General features: G+C 32.1%; 1 protein-coding gene across 1 annotated transcript; it reads left to right on the top strand.

The window, feature by feature from the left end:
* Positions 1 to 13,942: 13,942 nt before the first annotated feature.
* Positions 13,943 to 18,909, top strand: LOC127807079 (G-type lectin S-receptor-like serine/threonine-protein kinase At1g34300). Its single transcript, XM_052344692.1, has 2 exons — positions 13,943 to 16,783; positions 17,210 to 18,909. The coding sequence occupies exon 1, from the start codon at positions 14,181 to 14,183 to the stop codon at positions 16,710 to 16,712; it is 2,532 nt and encodes an 843-aa protein (XP_052200652.1). The 5' UTR covers positions 13,943 to 14,180; the 3' UTR covers positions 16,713 to 16,783; positions 17,210 to 18,909.
* The last annotated feature ends 3,108 nt before the right edge of the window (positions 18,910 to 22,017 follow it).

Raw genomic sequence — 22,017 nt, 5'->3', positions numbered from 1 at the left:
TCAAAGTACTTTCATTAGTTGTGCTCAGGGTTGGCTCTTGGTCTTGGTTTAGTACTTGTAAGGGTTGTACTTTTCTTGAATATTGTTTTAATGGCTTTAATAATGGGGCACCTAAAAGATTCTAGTTTTCAAATGTGGGATTGTTAATTTCAGCACTGGCAAATTCAGTGGCAACATCGTTGGCAATGATAAGCTCAATCTCGACAGTTATCATAGCAACCCGTGAATGGGTCTAGGTTAACTTGGCATCAAATCATGTGTGCGGTAGTTTGGCATTATTCTATATGTGGTATACTATGATATAGCTTAACTTTGGCCTTGTTTAGTTTAAATGATGGAATTAATTAATGTGAAGAAGAATGTTTAAAATGAATGATATTTATGTGTGAGAAAATTCAATCCAATAGAATGGGAAAATTCAAAGTAATTAACAAGAGCAAGAGAGGTTGAAAAGTCATATGTGTGTGTGGGTGAATTGTTGAAAATTCAAAAGCAAGGCAACTTAGAAAAGTCAAAAGGAAGGGAGTTGGGAAGGTCAAAATTGGTGGGCTCTAATTGGAAGAGGAATGGGGAGTGGTTGGCCATGCTTATGTGCGTAGGTGTATGTCTATCATTTTGTATTTAATTAAATAGAAGGAAAAAGGGAATGGCAATGTTGTAATATGGTGTAAGTTCAAGGGTAAAATGGGAAAGGGGGAGAGATATAAAAAGAGAGCCTTTGTGGGCAAGTTTCCACTTCTTCTTCTTCTTCTCCTTCTCCTGTTCTTCTCTTCTTCTTGATTTTCTCTATTCTTATCTTTTTCTTCTAATTTGAAGCCTCAAAGAAGGGATTGGTCTGTTGATTTTAGAGGACTAATGGCTAGTTTCGATGGTGTGGTTTGTGGCTTTTGTTCTTCTTTCGATTCATCTATCACCTAAGGCAAGTTCCTACCTTTTTCCTATCATTTTTAAAAGATTCTATCTCCTTCTATTTTTTTTTGCAAGTTCTTCCCATCTCTTTTCCATTTATCAGATTTATTTCGTCCATCTATGAGATTTGTTGGTTTAAACTTTTAATTTTTGAATCTCTTAATTTTTTATAGATTTGTGCATGCTATACATTTTGGGGTATAATTTCTTGTGGTTATATCCAATTCAAGTTCTATTTATTTTTGTCTAAACTAGACTCGATGAGCTTCATTTTGATATATGATTTGAATCATTTGGCTTTAATTTGAGCTTACACTGGCCTTGTTAAACTTTGCTAGAAAATTTTGTAATTTCATTGTAGCACGTAATCTACCTTGCTTCGGTTTTCGGGGTGTAACTTTCCGTAGTTATATCGAATTTGCAATCCGTTTATTTCTTTGTAAACTAGACATTATAGGGTTCGATTTGGTATATGACTTGAATTATTTGAGTTAGTAACAACCTCATTAATTTCAATCTAAAAATCTAAAATTTCTCAAAATTTTGCCTAACTAATCCTTTTTGTGTTGGCTATTTCTCCTATGACTGAGATGATGATTCTTGCCTATGTGACCATGTTTAATCTTGTTGATGTTCTTAAATACTTGATGTATGTTATTCAAAAGCCTCAATAGGGTTTCAATTCACCCTATATTTCTTAAGAAATGATGCATTTCTTAGTTAGAGTGTAGTTTATTTAAGATATTGGCATATGTTTGTATACTTATAATTTGTATGGCGATGTGTTCGCGTAAGAGTTAAGGATATCCTACCAAGCTGGCAGGCTTGTGCCTGACTATGGGAGACTCGACTCATAATGCCACCTAGTATGAACTATGGTGTGGTGGATAATGGTCTACAATTATATATATGATGTGAAACATTACATTCATTGATTGGAGGCATGGAAACATAAATTATTGTTATGTTATTCCTAAAAGAGATTCTTAATCTAGTTTGTGTTTGATGGTTTCCATTGTGGTTCCTCCTAGTGCAAAGATCTCTTGTACTTGTTGCTAATATACCATGCCTTAATTCATTATGCTTCATTATCACTTAATATACACTTGTTGGGTCTTGTGGCTCACTTTATTATTTTTTATCATTCCAAATAAAAGTAAAACCAAAGAAGGTGGTGAACCTAGCGGTGTATAAGTTGGGATTCTAGTATGTGTTATGAGTCATCCCGACTGAAGGATTATGGGAGGTGTGTGTTTTGGAGGGTAGGAAGAATAGAGACTTGTTTTTGAATTCCTTTGCTTATACCCTTTATATTTTGTAATGTATGAGTAGTTAAGCCCGAGACAATTGATGTCATACAATGTATATGTATATCATTTTGTGACATGAAAGTTTATGAAATAACTGGTTTATGAAATATCGGTGTATGTTATGTCTGTTTGGTTCTATTCCATTTCTTTAACGACCCTTTCATAGATAGCTTATGCTAGTGGGTGCTTCGGGAGGTGGGCCGTTACAGTGATATCTTGGCATGTTTGATGGTTTTTGGGGTGATAACATTGTTGGAGGTTTGTAAGGATGAGGATGATGGATTATCAAGGAGGTTTGTATTTATTTCTAGAAAGGATATTAAACCTAAGCACACATATTCTTCTCTAGAATGCTTGCCTTGAAGACGAGTGGGGGGAAGGGGAGGACTTGTAGAAAGGCTCAGAATTATTGAATGTAACATCAAGGGATATAATAAGGTTTAATTGTTTACATATTTTTATCTAATTTTTATCTTAACATTGTGTTATTTTTTCTACATAAATGTGTGTTTATATAGATTTTATATTATTTTAATTATTTTTTGTAGGAATCCAGCAAACAAAAAAAATTCGAGGAGTTGGGCATAAAAAAAGAAAAAACAAAGATATTATATAAAGTAATTTATAAAGTTAATTTTATATTAAATTAATATTATAATATAATTGAAAAATTATTTATTTATTTATTTATTAATAACTAATTATATATTATATTACTTTATACCTATATATATTATATTATAATTAATTCAGTATTTATAAAAAATGAAATATATATTATATTATATTATATATTAAATTATAATACTTATATATATCTATTATGTATTATACGTTACAAATGGCAAATGGCGTGAACGTCGTGGAGAATAGGACACGTCATGTGCATTTATATATATATTATATTATTAAATAAGAAATTGAAGAAAAGTCAAATTGGGAGTCCTTAGGGCTGCCCAGTGCCGAGTATCTCATATATTTATTGCATACCAAAATTACATAACTTGCCTTAGATTGAACATGTATATATTTTATTTTAGGATTTAAATATTTTATTTTATTTTATTTTTCCAGTTTAAATTTTTAATTTTTACTTTTCTTTTTTTTTCTTTATAGGTTTTCTTTTCGGATTTAAATTTTTCTTTATTTAATTTATTTATAATTATTTTATTTTTCTCTACCTTTTATGAAATTTTTTATTTTTAATTTTTAATTCTTAACTTTTTCAGGAGATGACACCCAACGATTATCAATGGGGCAATGAAAGAGCAAATACAAAGGGAGTTGACATTTATAACTTTGATTCTATCACTGCTTTATCTGTTCAAATAGCTACATTAAATAAGAATTTGAAAAATTTGAGGGTTTCAAGTGTTTCTCCTTTTTATTTTCTTATTTGTGAGCTTTGTGGGCAAGAGGGACACATTAGTGTAGATTGTCAAGTAGGAAATCATTTTTATCATTTTTCAAAAATATTTCTTATGGCTAATTTGGTTCAACAAGCTACTAAATTTTTAAAGATGTTTAAAAAGTTTCATATTAACATCTCCTTACTTGATGTTATTTCTCTAATGCCCAATTATGATAAAATATTGAAAGAAATAATGGCAAAGAAGAAAAGGTTGGCTGAATTTAAGTCTCCTTGAAGATGACAACTTAGTCAAGATAATGACTATAAAGAAGTGCTTGATGGGAGGCAACCCATTCGAAATGTTATTTATTTATTTTCTTTTTATTTCTCTTAACTTTTAGAATGTCTTGGATTGCTTTCTTATTCCATTTTTTTTTTTTATCTTTCTTTTTGTAAGGCTTGCTTCATGTCGAAATCCGATCCTTCATCTTCCAAAAGAATAAGGCCAGAAATTTTCAAGCATTTCAAGAAGGCCTACATTAGGGGAGTATTGCTTTTCTTTTCCTCTTTTCTTATTTTTAAACATTGGGGACAATGTTTAACTTAAGTGTGGGGGTGGGAAATTCGATAATTCTTATTTTTTTTTTGATTGCTTGGAAAAAGAAAGAAAGAAGAAATATATAATGTGCATGAATGAAAAATGTTTTATTTTCTTGCCTAGGCCGATTTCATGTTTCCTATATTAACTTTGGTTCAATGCATAGTTAATTCAAAATTGGGAACTGTTCTATTTGATTATTGATTCTAGGTTTAACAGTGTTAAGGAAAAAGAATTGATTATGCCGGATTATCATGATTGTTGAAATTTATGATTCTTGACAAAATTCATGGGATTTTGTGATTATGCATGATTGATTATGTGAGAATAATATTGTGATTATTTCTTGAAACTAGGCCTAAACAGAGTTAAAGTAAAATGGGACGATGAAAAAAAAGAAGAGTAAAACAAAAAGAAAAAAAAAATTGTTATTACTATTTATCTACTCTTATGTTTTAAGCTTCTTAGTAGTAATTGGGGGTTGACAGTGTGCTCCTACATCATCCTTCACGTCAAACGGTAGTTCAAAATATGAATATATAAATGCATTATAAGCAATTATTTAGGGGAGTAACCGGGTGTCTTCATCACAAAATGTCAACATTCGCGTCAAAAGCCAAGTAATGCTTAGGAAAGATTGATTAAAAAAAAAATCATCCCTATTACTCTTTATGTTTGTAGTAGTGGAGAGAAGTAATTGTAAGAAAATTATTGCATGATTTAATTGTTAGTTGCAATATTTCATGAATTAATTTTGAAGTATGCATGGCATCAAAAGTGATGATTTTGCATGACTAATTCTTTCAATTAATATTTTTGGATTTACAGTTGATATGATAATATGGATGGTAACCAATTTTGTGATTAATTATGCGTTGATATGTTATTGGAATTCTTGATTTTGGCTTAGCATGAAAATGAAATGTTTATTTTGTATTTCTTCTCTATTTTGCTTGAGAACAAGCAAAATGTTAAGTGTGGGGGCATTTGATAAGTCTTAATTATTTACATATTTTTATCTAATTTTTATCTTAACTTTGTGTTATTTTTCCTATATAAATGTGTGTTTATATAGATTTTATATTATTTTAATCTATTTTTTAGGAATCCAGCAAATGAAATAAATTCGAAGAGTTGGGCATAAAAAAAATATATTATAAAGTAATTTATAAAGTTAATTTTATATTAAACTAATATTATAATATAATTGAAAAATTATTTATTTATTTATTAATAATTAATTATATATTATATTATAATTAATTCAATATTTATAAAAAATGAAATATATATTATATTATATTATATATTAAATTATAATACTTATATATATCTATCATATACTATACATTACAAATGGCGTGAACGTGGAGAATAGGACACGTCATGTGCATTTATATATATATATATTATATTATTAAATAAGAAATTGAAGAAAAGTCAAATTGGGAGTCCCGAGGGCTGCCCAGTGCCTAGCGTCTCATATATATTTATAATAATAAGATATTAAGATGGGAGGCGCCCAGTGAAGTGCAATTTTGTTCACCCGGGTGACAATCACTCTCATTGATTTTGTGAGAGTAAAAAATAATAAAACGGTATGAGAATAAAATTTAATTATCGTCTCATTATTTTTTATCCTCATAAAATTAGTGAAGGTGATGATCACCCCATTAAAGGGGGTGAACAAAATCGCACTCCGCCCAGTAGAGATGACGCACACTGAGGAGAGATTGGGAGGCTTATTCGTGGTGCATATATTGGAATTGAACGTAATAAGAGATTGCGCAGAGTGAAAAATTGCAAGGCCGATGCACGAGCAAGTTTCACGGCCAGCAACAGCCGCACCCATATTTGTTTCAGATCAAAACAAATCTGGGCAGGGAACTTGTTTTTCTCTATTTAATTTTTAATTTTTTAATTTTAATTTTTATTTTAATAATATCTAGCTAAATTATTTTAGCTAGGGTTTGGATGGATTTTAATATTGGGATTATGTGATTATTTGTTTAGTTTGATTCAAAACTCGATTATTATTTGTGTTAGGAATTTATATTGTTGCGTTTAATGCTTTAAAAGATTGATCACCTTTTAATAATTTAATGATTTATGCATGATTGACTAAAGAATTATTATAAACTAGATCCATAGACAATATAAATCACATGCTAGACTATGAGATCGAAAGATGATTAGCTCATGTGTGGGAATCGAGAAAGTTTAGTGAGTCAAATCCCCTTCTAAGATTAGAGGTTTCCAAAGAACTTAATGCTTATTTATTTCGTTGATATCTGCTTAGAAATCTGACAGTGAAATTGAATTAATAAAAGATTAATATGACTTAAGAAAACTTATTAATTAATTGAGAAAAATTCACCATCACATGCAAATAATTATAAAATACTGTAAGGGTATTTTTGGTTTTGAATCGGAGTGAATAGTTAATTACATAACCCAGATTAAATGAAATCTAAACCCTAGTGCATTTATTAATTAATTTTTCTCACAAAGAATTTAGTTTTTCATTTATTTTTATTCATCCGATTAATTAATTAGTTCAACTTAGGCTAAATAAAATTGTTTTGGTATTATGATGTAGTTTTCGTGGGATCGACACTCTTTTCATCACTATATGCATATTTGACTAGAGTACACTTGTCCGAATTAATTATGCATAAATCACAGATACAATGGTTCACCTATTGGAAGGATCATAGCACTTGTAACCTTTCATGTGGAAGAATATCCAACAAAAATAACACTTTTTTGCACAAGACTCCAATTTAAATATTTGATTTTTATGAAAGAATATCCAATGTCAGGAAAGTGTTTGGACAATGTGTTTATGGGACTATGATTTTCTAGAACTTTAGATGGAAGATATAGAAGATTTATGAGATAAGTAGCGATTAGAACAGCTTCCCTCATAAAAGCTTTGCAACATTTGACTAAAATAGAAGTTCGGAAGTGACTTTTAGGAGATGATGATTTTTTCTTTCTACAACCTCATTCTATTGTGTATTGTTTCGAAAAATAAGGACTCATGAATAATACCTTCCATTGTAAAAAAAGAAAAAAAATTTTGATTGAAATAATCTCTTGCATTATCTGATTGAAACCTTTTTATTGTTTCTCTAAACTGAGTGAAAATCATTTTTTTGAAATTAGGGAAGCAATGAGCTAACTTCAATTTTTTTTTCATTAAAAACAACCAAGTAGTACGAGTGTAGTTATCAATAAAAGTTACAAACTATCTTACCCCATGAATATCAAGAATTTCTAAAGGCTCCCAAATATCAGAATGTATCAAAGAAAAAGGTTTGATGCATTTTATGGAATTTATTGGAAATGAAGTACAACAATGTTTTGTAAATTGACAAACTTCACGCTGAAAATTTGAAGCAACAATATCCTTAAATAGAGAATGGAAACATGTGTTTTAAAGGAGGAAAAGGCAGATAGCCAAGTTGAAAGTGGTGTGCCTAGATTGTATTCTTATTTGATGTAGTTAAAAATGCTTGAGAAATGGTGGATTGTTTTCCCTTTATTTAGCCGCATCCTAGGTCATAAGGATAGTACAACTTGTCGCATTCTCTAGCAAATCCAATCATCTTCCCTAAGGTTCGATTCTAAAAACACAATGAGAGTCAAATAAGATTATTTTGCAATGGAGCTCTTTAGCGATTTTGTGAACAAAAATAAGATTGGTTGAAAGTTTTGGGATGTGAAGGACATTTTTAAGGGATATTGAAGGGCTAAGATGAAGGCTTCCTTACCCCTAACAATGTTAGTAGGAGAACTATCGGCTACAATGATTTTTTGGTTTCCTAAGGTGGGTTTATATGAATCAAAGAAAGTGACATTATGGGTCATATGATCAGTTGCGCCTAAATCTACAATCCATCTACCCAATTGGTCAATATTTGATGCTTTAAAAGAGTTCATCATGAGACACATATCAATTTTGGCAAGAGAATAAGAACCTGGAGATTTGTCGAGGGAGTTAAAGGAGACACCTCAATCTTTTTATATCTTCTTTGTTGAATTCTATGAACTCTTCCTTGTCTAGTTTTGTAGCTTCAATCATTTGATTTTCTTTATTGGCCAGGTTAGCCTAACTTTGTGCTTGGCCTTTGAAACCTTCAATCCGTGCCAAAACTTACGCCTTACTAGGCAACTTAAAACAATCCTCATGTGGGTGAAATGATTTGTTGCAGTAAGTACACCATAGTCCATCTTTACTGGATGGTTTATTTGATTCAGTAGGCTGTGGATTATTATTCCCCTTATTCCCTCATTCTCCAGGTCTACGAGAGACCATTGTTGAAGCCTCTTGCGTACAAGGTTCCAATATGATACCTTGTTAACTTTCTTCAACATGAACAATTGAAAAACTCTCATGGAGAATTGGTGTGGGATCTTTATAGAGAATTTGAACTCTGATCTTGTCATATTTCGTATTTAGTCCAATGAGGAATTCAAATACTTAATTATTCTCGAGGAATTCTTGAACAACATGAATGTTATGGTTGTACTCCAATTACAAGTCATGATTGTGATCAATTTCTAGCCATACTCTTACCATTTGATTGTAATAATCGGTAACAGGCATGCTCCCTTGGTAGATCCAACTTGAATCTTCAACCTGTAAATTAAAGCAGTATCCTTCTTCTTGGAGTAGGTTTGTTGTAAATTCTCCCATATAGCCCTTGTGGTGGCAAGGAACATCAGATTCTTACTAATCTCTAGTTTTCATGGAATTTCATAACCATAACATCATCATTGAGTCTTCCTTATCCCATGCTATAAATCCTAGATCCTTTTCTTTTGGGTTGGTATTAGTGAGATGGCCCATCTTTCCATGTCTCTTAAGAAACATGCAGACCACTTGACCCCATTATAGGTAGTTCGTTCCATTAAGGCGATAGAGTGGGTTCATATTCTAGAAATCATTCCCCATTCATGTCGTGGTGAAAGTCGTTGATGTGGCCAAAGATACACCCATAATTTCTTCTTGTATTAGCAAAATCAATTACATCAGTATTTAAGGAGAATATCGAACCCTTTATATAAGCAAGCTAGAAAAAACTAATAACACTTATACGTTAGGAAACTAACTAAAAAGGAAAAAACACCAATACATTAGGAAACTAGAATTCCCTAAATTAAGCAAACAAATTAAAATAGCTTATTCTAGAAATAAAATAACTCCACAATCTTCAGTAGTTAACACTATGTTTGGGAGTTTTGGAGGAGACGAGAAGAAAGGGTTTACAAAAAGAATGGGATGAGAGAGCTATCTTACTTTTGTATAGATGTTTAATAAAGAAAAGAAATGAATTCTCTAGTCCTTATTTGGGTGTTTAAGTGAAAATCAAATGGAAGGAAATTGATATAACATTAAAATTTGAATATCTCTTGTTGATTTTAATTTTGAGGATGTTTTGAAAATGAGAATCCAAATGCAAAACATTAATGAACTTTCTCCATTATCTATTAAATACTTGGAAGACATAAGGTTCAAGAAGATTATACTTCAATAGGCTTCAACAAGATTAACTTTAATGTGTTACTCTAGGTTTTTAAGAATTAATCTAAGTGTCCTTAGTATACAAGTGAAATAAAATAATTTGTTATGCTTAGAGTATACTTGAACATGTTTAAATGACTTACAATAATATCCTAAGTGTTCAAATATGTGTTAATTAAGTAACATATAGAGTAAGCTTAACTTAAAACATTAGTCGAATATCATAATAGCATTACTCAAGTAATCATCTTAAAACTTAAGGTTTAAAAGAAGGTGTGAATACTTTGAATATTTGAGAAAAAATCATTTTGATATAAAGTTCTTTAAGAATGAATGAATGTATACTCAAGTGATATAATTCATTCAATATATAATAATACTTGAGTTTCAAAAAATCATTTGAAAATTCTTTAATGAATTCAAATTGACTATTTGATCTTTAGAAGCAAAAACATCAAGTACTTAATAAGGTTCTTAATGTTGAGATAAATTCATTCAAAAGTTTGAAATTTAATGATGTTGGAAAAATACTTGCACGACTTAAAAGGTTAAGTACTTGTTACTTGATAAGCAAAAGTGTTTGAAGGATTTAAAACATGATAATTGAGTATTAAATGATTAATACTTGAGTATTTATTGTTAAGAAATCAAGTTTTGAAATCAATAATTGAGTAATTAAGATTATAAAACATCAAGAAAAAGTTAGTTGAGTAATTCTTTGTAAATCTACATAGAAACAATATTACTCGAGTAACAAAGTTTAACAATAACAAATTAGCTAATTAAATCATACCTAGAATTCTAGGTTCAAAGTCTAAAGCTAAAACATTAATTGACTAATCATCTAACTTAGTTGAGTAAATCAAACTGTTAATCGAGTAAAATAATTTATTTAATCGATTAACATACCTTTTACTTGAGTAAAATTTTATTTTAATTGAGTAATTATCTTAAAGAATCTCAATTTTAACTAATTTTCAAACATTACTCGAGTAATGAATATTAATTAGTCAAGTAAGGTATATTAGGGTTTCAAGATCTAAAATGGTAATCAACTAAAAACTAGATTTAATCAAGTAACCATCTTTAATCGAGTAAGAAGATATTTTAGTTGAATAACAAACACTTTATTTGACTAAATTCTCTCTAGTAAAATCAAGATCCTTAAAAGATTAGTCAACTATTCATTTACATTACTCTAATAGTGATGAAGTATTGATAATAATTGAGTAATCAAAGAATTAATCAGTTAAAATATATTTTAGTCGAGTAACATATCCTTTTAATCAAGTAATTATTATTAAACATAAATGTACTCAAAGAATTAATTCACTAAGAGTTATTATTTAATCAAATAACATCTTATTTTAATCGAGTAATTTAATTCCTTAATTGAGTAATAATTCTTGGATAGAATGATACTCAAAGTTTTAATTGACTAAGAGAAATTTTAATCGAGTAAAGAAATTCTTTAGTCGAATATCATAAATCACATAATTGAGTAACATATTGAGCAACAATATAGTTAAAAGTTTAATTGACTAAGAAATATCTATAATCGAGTATTATATTTTTTAGTTGAATAACAAATCTAAATAGTCGAGTAATGACTTACGTATCTGATAATTTTAATCGAGTAAAATTATTCAGTAGTCAAGTAATGACTTATGCACCACTCGAGTAAGATCTAATTTCACTCGAGTAATAGCCAATCTTACTCGACTAACAATCTTAGAAGTTTAAAAAATATAGTCGTTAAGACTGCATTAAATACTATTGTTCTTCATTGTCAGATAGTCAAATCTTCATTAAATTCTGTATGAACATTCTTTCATCAAAATTAACTATATTTAAGCTTTAAATCTATAATAACCATTGGCATGGATAAGAAAATATAATGTTCTTTGCAACTTTTAGGTTAATAGGTTTATCCACTAGACAAATTGTAAAATGTATTAAAAAAGGAAAATCTATAAATATCCAAAGGGTGCACAAAATTGTTTAGAGTTGGTTTAACAGAAAAATTCTCTCGAGGAGAATGAAAAAGAAAAAGAAAAAGCTAAGTTGAAGCCTTAATTTCTCTTACTAAGTTTTTCATACCTAGTGAAAGTAAAGAGCTTTTATTATCTATCATTTATATTCTTTATTTGTATTGTTAAATCCCTCTTGATCTTTCTTTCATATTCTTTTGAAGGTTGTTTGTTTTCCACATTTTTCTCTCTCAAAATGTTGTTTGGCTTAATGTCTTATCTTGGTAAAAGGCTTGAAAAATGTTATAGCCAAGTCTTGGAGAACTTATTGTAATAAAGGATAATGCTCACATTTTTAAATAAACACTAAATTTTGGATTCTCGAAAATTCTTAGTGAGTAGCCAAAGTAGTAAAGTAGGTCGAGTTGAGCCAAACCACTCTAGATTTTGTGTGCTTGTCTATTTTATTTCTCTTATTTTTGTTTTTCATTTTTTGAGCACTTTCAATTCATATTTACAATATTAATTTCAATCCTATAAAATGGCTCAAAACAGTTTTTGTATAAAATCTTTATCAAATAAAAAAAGTTTCGAAACACTCAATTTGCCCTCTCTTGAGTGCACACTCCTATATTTCTCAACATCTCTTATGTTTTATATTCCAATGCATAGCATAAAAGGTAACAAAGTCATAGAAAAAAATTTAATTAGAAAAGTCATTAATCTCGTCGCATACCCTCTAATTTTAACGGGACTAGATTTTGGAACGATGAATGGGACTAAGCCTCCTTTTATTAGGGATGACAATGTGGAAGGTATTGGGAGGGGACTCTTTTGTTGCCAATACATGTACTTGCATCTAACCTTGTCCGCCATACTTGTATTCATATTCTTGAGGTATATTATTTAACCCTCAACTCATACTTGTAGTGTAATAGATACTTGTATACTTGATATATTTATGAATTCCCATTCATAATTTAAATAACTCTACAATAATTTGATAACAAAAAAAATAGGACATTAATACAAACAAAAAGCTAAAAAGAAATAACTATAATATTTTAGATTGTTTTAGTATGTTAAGTAATAAAAAATATCATCTTAATTTGTCCATAGCAAGGGTGAGAGACAAGAGAACCAATAACTAAGTTTTATTCATAGTTTGTGAGAATATGTTTGATTCGAGAGACTTTTTTTAATCTAATAATCATAATATATATATATATATATATATAAAACACTATGTCAATATAAGATTGAATAAGAAACTTTATTCTCGTGACCCTATTATACTTGACAAGTATTTTGAATAATGGTTATTATTCTTTTTATACTCAAAACTCTTTTCTTGAGGGAGATAGAGTATCCATTGCCATTCCGACATAATACTTTTTTTTCTTTACTTTTTAGATATATTTGGGAAGATCGCCCTTGTACGACTCCTGCCGCTCATGCTCTCGATTTTGATAGAAGAAATAAATCACAAATGTAAAACTTTGTCTCACTACATAGATATGAGACTCTTTAGATATACTTTAAACTAGCAATAGGACATATGCAATACATGTGTAACTTGTTACTTAAGTAATTCTTCAACTAAATATAAATATAAATGATTTTTATTCTATATGATTAAAAATTAAATAATATAATATATTCAATTTATTTACAATTAATATTAAACAATATGTAAATGTCTAAAATGACTAAGAAAAAAGAAATAGTATGTAACATACTACTTAGTCTAATACCACTAGAAAAATATCTAAAACTATATAGAATACGTAATACATTAAAAAAAAATTAGTGTGGAGACATCAATAATAAGAATTTCTAATTTCTTTCAAGTTACATGTGCAACTTTTTTCTTGTTCAATAACAAAAATAAAAAAAAATGTAAAGTTTGACATTATATTTTTTAAGGTGTGTTTGATTGGAAAAAGGTGGAAAAGAAAAATATTTTCCAATTTCATGGAAAACAATTCCCATCTCCCCTAATTGTAATTTTCTAAGAAAAATGGGCCAAAACATATTTTAATGTATTATACCATAAATTTTTTTTATGAAAAATATTAATCAATCAAATATGCAAGCATTAAATATTTTTTATTAATATAATATTTTTTATAAGAAATAATTTCAATCAAACACGCGTTTATTCACAATGTTTAAGAAAATTTTAATAAAGTGGTAAAAAAAGTTGAAAATTACAAATTCCACGTTCAAATGATAGAAAATGCAGGACTTAGCTTTGAAGTGAAAATTGTGGTTGGCTGTGGCTGCGGATGCCCTGCAGAAACGGAAATGGAGATGAGTGACCAGAGTCAGTCAGTCAGTCGGTGGCGACTGGTCAACGCACAAAGACCTGACGAAAATCACCCCCAAACGTGTGTGACCAGCCCAGAGGCATCCATGGCCTCCATTGCTCCCTCCTTCTCTCCCCATCTTCTACTTGTACTGCTTCCGCCTTCTTCTTCGTCTCCACCTTTTGAGAGAGAGACGGAGGAAAATGAAGCTACCGTCATCAATACTAATCTCATCATGCTTCTTCTTCGCCTTCTTTCTCTTCTTGGTGGTTGTCTCGGCGGCGGATATTTCGCCAGGATCATCTCTCTCCGCCTCGAACACTAACCAGACATGGGCTTCCCCAAATAACGTCTTCTCTCTCGGCTTCATCCGCGACGGCTCCGCTTTCTTCGCCGCCATCACCTACGGCGGCGTTCCGGTCTGGAAGGCCGGGGGCGATAATGGCGCCGCCGACTCCACCGCCACCCTCCTCTTCCTCGCCGACGGCAACCTGCGCCTCGTCAACGGGTCCTCCAGCACCGTAGTCTGGCAGTCCAACACCGCCGGCCGCGGTGTCGTCTCCGCCTCCCTAGATGACTCGGGTAACTTCGTTCTCCGGAACGGCACGCTTGCCGTCTGGTCCACCTTTGATAACCCTACTGACGCCATTTTGCCAGACCAAAACCTCACCGTTGGCAAAGAATTGCGATCTGGGCTTTACTCTTTTTCCCTTCTTAATTCTGGAAGCCTAACCCTACGTTGGAACAGCTCCATTATGTACTGGAATTCGAGCTTGAATTCGTCGGTCAACGCCAGCGTGACATCTCCCACCTTGGGATTTCAATCAATTGGCATATTATCAATCTCTGATCCGTCTTTTTCAACCCCTGTGATTGTGGCTTATAGCAATGATTATGCTGAAGCAGGTGATATGCTTAGGTTTCTGAGGTTGGACAATGATGGGAATTTGAGGATTTACAGCTCTCAAAAGGGCAGTGGAACCGTCACAGTGAGGTGGTCAGCTGTTAGCGATCAATGTCGAGTTTTTGGCTACTGTGGCAACTATGGTATTTGTAGCTACAGTGATTCAAAACCCGTATGTGGTTGTCCTTCAGCGAATTTCGAGCCAAATGATCCCAAGGACAGTAGGAAAGGGTGTAAGAGGAAGGTAGAGATTGAGAATTGTTCAGGGAATGCAACTATGTTGCAGTTAGATCATTCATACTTGTTGACATACCCTCCTGAGTTGACTGGTCAAGTTTCTAGTGAGTTGACTGGTCAAGTTTTCTATATTGGTATATCCGCGTGTATGAGGAATTGTCTTTCGGGTTCCTGTGTAGCTTCCACCTCATTGTCGGATGGATCAGGGATGTGTTTCATAAAACTCAATAGTTATATTAGTGGGTACCAGTCACCTGCACTTCCCAGCACTTCATATGTGAAGGTTTGTGCACCTGTAATGCCTAATCCTCCTTCATTTTCTGTCGGAGGCAGAAAAGGCGACGGCTGGAGGTTGCACGGATGGATTGTTGCACTTGTGGTTTTAGGCATCATTTTGGGTTTGATCATGTTTGAGGGAGGTTTATGGTTGTGGTGCTGTAGGAATAGCCCCAAATTTGGGGGTCTTTCTGCTCAATATGCTCTTCTTGAGTACGCCTCTGGCGCTCCAGTCCAGTTCTCGTACAAGCAATTACTGGATGCCACAAAAGGTTTCAAGGAGAAGCTTGGAGCTGGAGGATTTGGGGCTGTTTACAAAGGTGTTCTTGCTAATACAACTGTCGTTGCAGTGAAGCAATTGGAGGGGATTGAGCAGGGGGAGAAACAGTTTAGGATGGAGGTTGCAACTATAAGTAGCACCCACCATCTGAATCTGGTCAGATTGATAGGTTTTTGCTCTGAAGGACGCCACAGGCTTCTGGTATATGAGTTCATGAAAAATGGATCCCTGGATAATTTCCTCTTCGCACGAGAAGACGAAGACCAGTCTGGAAAATGGTTGAATTGGGAGTACAGGTTTAACATAGCCGTAGGGACTGCAAGAGGTATAACTTACCTACATGAGGAGTGTCGAGACTGCATTGTCCACTGCGACGTAAAGCCAGAAAACATTCTGTTGGATGGGAATTATAATGCCAAAGTCTCAGATTTTGGACTTGCAAAGCTCATTAATCCCAAGGAGCATAGGTACCGCACATTGACAAGTGTTAGGGGGACTAGAGGGTACCTGGCACCAGAATGGCTTGCAAATCTGCCAATAACTTCAAAATCTGATGTTTACAGCTATGGGATGGTCTTGCTGGAAATAGTGAGTGGGAGAAGGAATTTTTGGGTGTCTGCAGAAACGAATGGGAAAAAGTTTTCTCTCTGGGCATACGAACAGTTTGAAAAGGGAAATGTGCAGGCAATTGTTGACAAAAGGCTTGCAGTAAATGTGGTGGATCTGGAGCAAGTAACTAGGGCAATTGGAGTAAGCTTTTGGTGCATCCAGGAACAACCAGCTCAGAGGCCGATGATGGGAAAAGTAGTGCAGATGTTAGAAGGTGTTACTAAAGTTGAAAAGCCACCGATTCCTAAGGCCATGGCTGATTGGCCAGTCAGTGGGACAAGTGTGAATGTAAGCAGCATTGTTGGCAGTCTGTCTACCTCTGCATTTTCAGCCCCAGATCCTTCTTTTTCATCATTGGTCCAAACTCAAGTAATCTCATCATTCACTTCAGGAAGGAATTTAGAGAGGGCATCTTCTTCTCTTTTATAATCCGAGCAAAAGTGAAGCTCATCTCTCATTAGTCCATCATAACCAAGTTTGAAGGGACAAAGTTGGAAGTGGTAAGTCTTGTTCCGTCCATATCCTATGTATAATTTGACATTCGCCGCATCTTATAATTATAATTGTAATTGTAATTGTCATGTATTAGATAATTATTTTAAGGCAAGTCTCTTTTATCATAGTCAAGCTCTATGTCCAAGTCAAATCATATTTATCAGACCAATTGTAGTCATCAATAAAACGCATAATGATTGATGAATTCTTTTTTTTTTTTTTACGTACGAATTATTCCTTGTCATTAATGAATTTTGTGTAGAACAATGTGAAAGAGGATTGTTCTTTTTGTGTAAAAAATACTATGGCATTGTTTCATTTTGGAACATTTATCTTCCTAGTCTCATATTGTGGACTAAAGCAAGCTCTTATATAGTACTCAACTAAAATCTTTGAAGATCTGAAAATCTGTTTGGCTGTCTTTCGTGCAGTTCACAAACATGAACTTAGTGAGGAATTTTCCATCACTGGTGTTCCCATGTTTCTTGTTTTGTCTAGTCCTGAGTACTTCATAGAACACACTGCTGCTGCTCTTCATGGTCCTGCTTCTACTAAATCTGGATGGTAAAGTTTGTTGTCTCCAACGAGCAATGTTTTTCACATCTTTTTTACCTGTGAAACCAAGCCAAGTTTGTGATACATGTGATAGATTAATCTGGATCTGATACTAGTTACAACCCGACTGTGTATATTTATTGCTGCAGTACCTAATAGTCTTTTAGTTATTCTGCATAAAAGCATAACAGCAATTGGTTTTGACTCAATCCCAGCCTAAAATAGCGAACTTTTATTATTGTTATTATTAGGGTAAATTACTAAAAAAATACAAATACTGAATTTTTAACTTTGTTTTAATTTTTCCCAACTTAGTTTTTAGTTTCAATTGTGGAACACCGTTACAATCCTTGTAGTTTCTTTTGTTAAGCGTTGATGTGGCAACAAGAAAAAGTTGACCTGGATGATGTTTGGAGGTGGCACTCCTGTTCTGTTGCCTTCAGTTTTCTGCATTAGAATAGTTCAAATCGTAGAATATGGTAGCTGAATTCTAATTTGGAACTCTTTCCACATTCAACATATCTGAAATAACTGTAGAATATAAGTGTTAGGTAGTTTCAATTACATGAAATCTATGTCAAGAAGCCCTCGGATATTATTATATTAAAGATGATGGTATTAAATTTGGAGCTCCAACAAGTGTATAGCTGCTTCATTAGATCTTGGATGCCATACTCAAGCTTTACAATTTAACTAATGCTTCTTCTTGCTGACAATTGCTCCTGCTAAGGAGTGGAAACCAAAGCCAACAAACCTAAATGGATGTTGTTGTCTAGTCCGATCCGAAGACTTGGGCCGAATCAATGGGGAGAATGGGTCATAAGTCTATTCTACTGCTGTATTAACACTCCCTCCCTTTGGTGGTACGACGGTAGAATAGACTTTTTGTTCATTCTCTCCCTCACCAATTTCTTCCACTCCTGCCTTGCCTTGCCTTCTAAATGACATTATTCAAACCTAAATACTGTTGAAGGGTCTCTGGTCTGGAACTATTGCTTCATCTGAAGTCCCTATAACAATGGTGGATCAGCTGTGTGATACAAACATGGGCTGTGGGATACGAATTCTAGTGAATTCAATCAGCAGAGTTGTGTTAGATTTTTAGATCTTGTTTTAGATGTTGCTTGCTCCAATTTAGATCTGTAAATTTCTAAATTATTTCCTCAATACTATTATAAAAACTGGGGTAAATTGCTACGGTACCCTTCAGATATAGCAAAAATACAGTCCAACATCCCTGTATGTTTAGAATGATATGAACTTTTCTTGAAGGGTTGCCATGCTCTCTCCCCCCCCTCTCTAGTTTTGTCCATGGCACAGCAACAAAGAAGCCCCATAGGTCATGTCATAAATGAGCCCTTTGGCTTGCTTGCCATGGTGGGTGGACGGACGATTGCTGATGCAAGAGAAACGTCGGGGTGAGAGAAAGCAAGAAGAAGAAACCCATATTCACACGTTTAGAAAAAAGCACGTCATATTGAAAGCATGCAATAATCATCTTCTCTATGGCGGGTAGGAACCAGGAAGAGAATTGGTCCAAGGAGAGAGCTTTCGGTTTTGGAGGCATTTATGTCTTTCCACAAGTTGTTCCCTTTTCTTTTTGGTGACTTCATATCTAAATAAAATTAAGTTTTTTATGATTTAGTTTTTTAATTATAAAACTATTAAGTTTTGTTTGGTTTAATAATTTTGAATAGTCTTTGAAAGAATAAAAATTATATCAACTTTGTTATCTCTTTTTCAATCATGTTAATTAATAATTTTGGTGAGTCAGTTTAATTGATAACACCCAAGTGTTTTTTTTTTTTTTTTTAAATTTTAGAAGCAAACTAGAAAATGTCTGTCTTTGTTATGTTTTCTCTTTTGTTATTAATCAACAATTGTTACATTTAAAACTATCTAAATTTTTAAATTGCTAAATTATGATTTAAGTAATTTCAAACACATCATGGTTTGATAATAATTTGAAAAATAAATAAACTGTCAGTAGTAAATTGATTTGAAACCGACCATTACACACCCCTCATAAGGGACAAACTGTTACAAGTCTTCAAAAGTCATAAGGGATCGTTGTTGTTTTAAAAATATAGAAATGTTATTTGTATTTTTACTAAATCTCAAGGATGTCCACTATAATTTACTTGACAAATAAAATTTAATTATTTTTTATTATTTCTTATTATGTTGGGTATATTAGTCATTATACCCTAAATAATTAAATTAGTTGAATTCTAGTTTGTTTTATTTGTTCACCCCAAAAATATTCTCTTCGAGTTTATCCAATGCGGGCATGCAAAGGGGAAAGGGGTCACGCGTCCCCTCTGATGTTATTTGTGTTGGGCAAACATTATGTTACCTAACATGAACAACATAACAATTCCATTACTCACCCTAAAGGGGGAAGATTTGGGTGAATATTGTCATAATTTTTCGGAAAATAATTTTAAGACTTTGTTTGATTGGCCGTAGAAAATTATCCCAATAAGAACAACAAAGTGTAATTTACTCTTTCAAAAAATTGCTTGTTCCTTGGTCATGTTGTATAAGAAGTGAATGAAATCTTTAAGACATTTTCATAAATTTGTTATAAAAATGCATGAATTATAAAAATTAACAATTAAAATATAGGATTAATTATTAAAAAATATCAAACTTTAAAAGGTATCAATTTTATGTTTAACATTTTAATTTTGTATTAATTCTATAATACTATTAAAATTTTGGAGCAAAATTGATAACTTTTAAAATTTATTATAGAATTAATACATCGATCATGTTTAATGATTTTTTTAAAATTATCTCTAAAATATATTTAAAGCATAAAATAAATTACAAAAATCATAGTAAGACTAAATTCAAGAGACCATAGCTTAAATTTGGAAAATTATATTGATCTCTTATATATTTAAAAAATAAGATAAAATGACCATTTTATAATTTATTTTTACCTTTCCAAATTTTCTCCCCTTAAGAACTACCACCACCACCAAATATTGCCAACCACCACATAAGAACTACGATCAAGCATTTTTTTATATTTTTTTAAAATTTAGTGATAAAGAACAAAGTGTTAAATTTTTTTAAATTCGATAATATATACCTTAAGAAGATAGGCGGCGTGTCCATATCTAACATGTCCCTTCCTCTTTTAGATGGATGGACATAAATTAGATTACTTATGGTTTTTCAGTTATAATTTTTCGAATAATCAAAATCATAACTGTGGTGCAATGTCTGTAATTGTCAAATAACCATAATCGGTGAATAAAACCGTAATCATATTAAATAAATAATTTGTTAGACCAAACCATAATCGTTGAATACAAACAAACGTAATTTATATCTATGGAGCAAAGTTTTAACTGTAATTGTAATTTATAGTGTAATTTTGAAGGAGTAATCAACGAGTAATGTAATTCACCCTTAATCAACATATGCTTATGCTAATGGAAAATACAAAATTGGAGAGTCCAAGCAAAGCAAAACAGTCGAATTTGAAGGGAAAATTTGCAAAAATAGGACTTTCGATACTGAACTTTTGAAAAACAGGACACTTTGAAAACTTTTGCAAAAATTAGGACTTTTGAACTTTTACTGGACAAAAATGCCCTCACTTGTATTAGGGAGGGGATCCATCTTATTCTTTTCCGCACATTTTCACTAGCTGTCAATCTCTCTAGCTCGTATTTCTTTCTTTCTCTCAATTGCCCCCGCTTCAACATCAATCATCTTCGTTAAAGCCATTGTTGTTATTTACTCTGTAGATCCTGTAGCTTTTCTCCATACCAGGTATTTATTCATTTTCTTATCTTTGAAAAACTGATGGTCAATATATGTTGGAAGCTTGACTAATTTGAGAGTAATTTATCCTCTTTTCTATGATGTTTTGAATGAAAAAGTAAGGGGTATGTAAATGAAACTGGCTCTACTTCTTCATCAAAAAGTTCAATCTAGTGAAAAGTATGCAATTCTCTATATCGATTGATATATCGGTTAATATATTGCAACTGGTAGGTGAAACTTATATATTTCTCATGTTTATATCGGTGTCAAACGGATATGTATGTAACTACATTTGTTCCGAAATGATATATCGATAGCATGTTATCGGTTGATATCTTATGTGAATCGATATATGTTAACCGATCGATGATTTTCGCAAGGACTTTGGGGTTAACATTAGTTATGAGAACGCATAACGGTTGTAATACCTAGTATTTAATATCAAGAGTACTTTCAAAAATTACAGGTCAAAATGGAATTTATCATAGTTTCGTGCCATAGTGTAATATTCAAAACATAAACGAAAGGTGAGGGACTATGTCAAAGTAAGTCCATGAAGGTAAAGTTGTCTAAATAAGAAATATTCGACAAAATCAAGGGATTCGCAAAGGTTTGAGGTCAAGAACACGCGATTAGGGGCATCCGGGCAAAAGTGCAAATTTTATAAACTGCTCAAAGGAGGTTGAAACAGAGAATTTTCTAGAAATTCTTGAGGGAAATGGATAAATTGGAACTTGAGGGCAGTTGAGGAATTAACAAAAAGTTCAGGGGTATCAAGGATTGGGAGAAAATGTAATTGGAAATTTCTTGGGGGCTAAAGTGAAAAATCTAAAAGTTCAAGTGGGAAACTGATAGGCTGTACTGTGGCTATTGGCCAGCCGTCTCTAGACATAGGGAAGGT

The sequence above is a fragment of the Diospyros lotus genome, chromosome 8, assembly GCF_014633365.1.
Source record: "Diospyros lotus cultivar Yz01 chromosome 8, ASM1463336v1, whole genome shotgun sequence".
NCBI lineage: Eukaryota > Viridiplantae > Streptophyta > Magnoliopsida > Ericales > Ebenaceae > Diospyros > Diospyros lotus.
The sequence above is the reverse complement of the archived record's forward strand: the minus strand, read 5'-3'. Positions and strand labels throughout refer to the sequence as shown.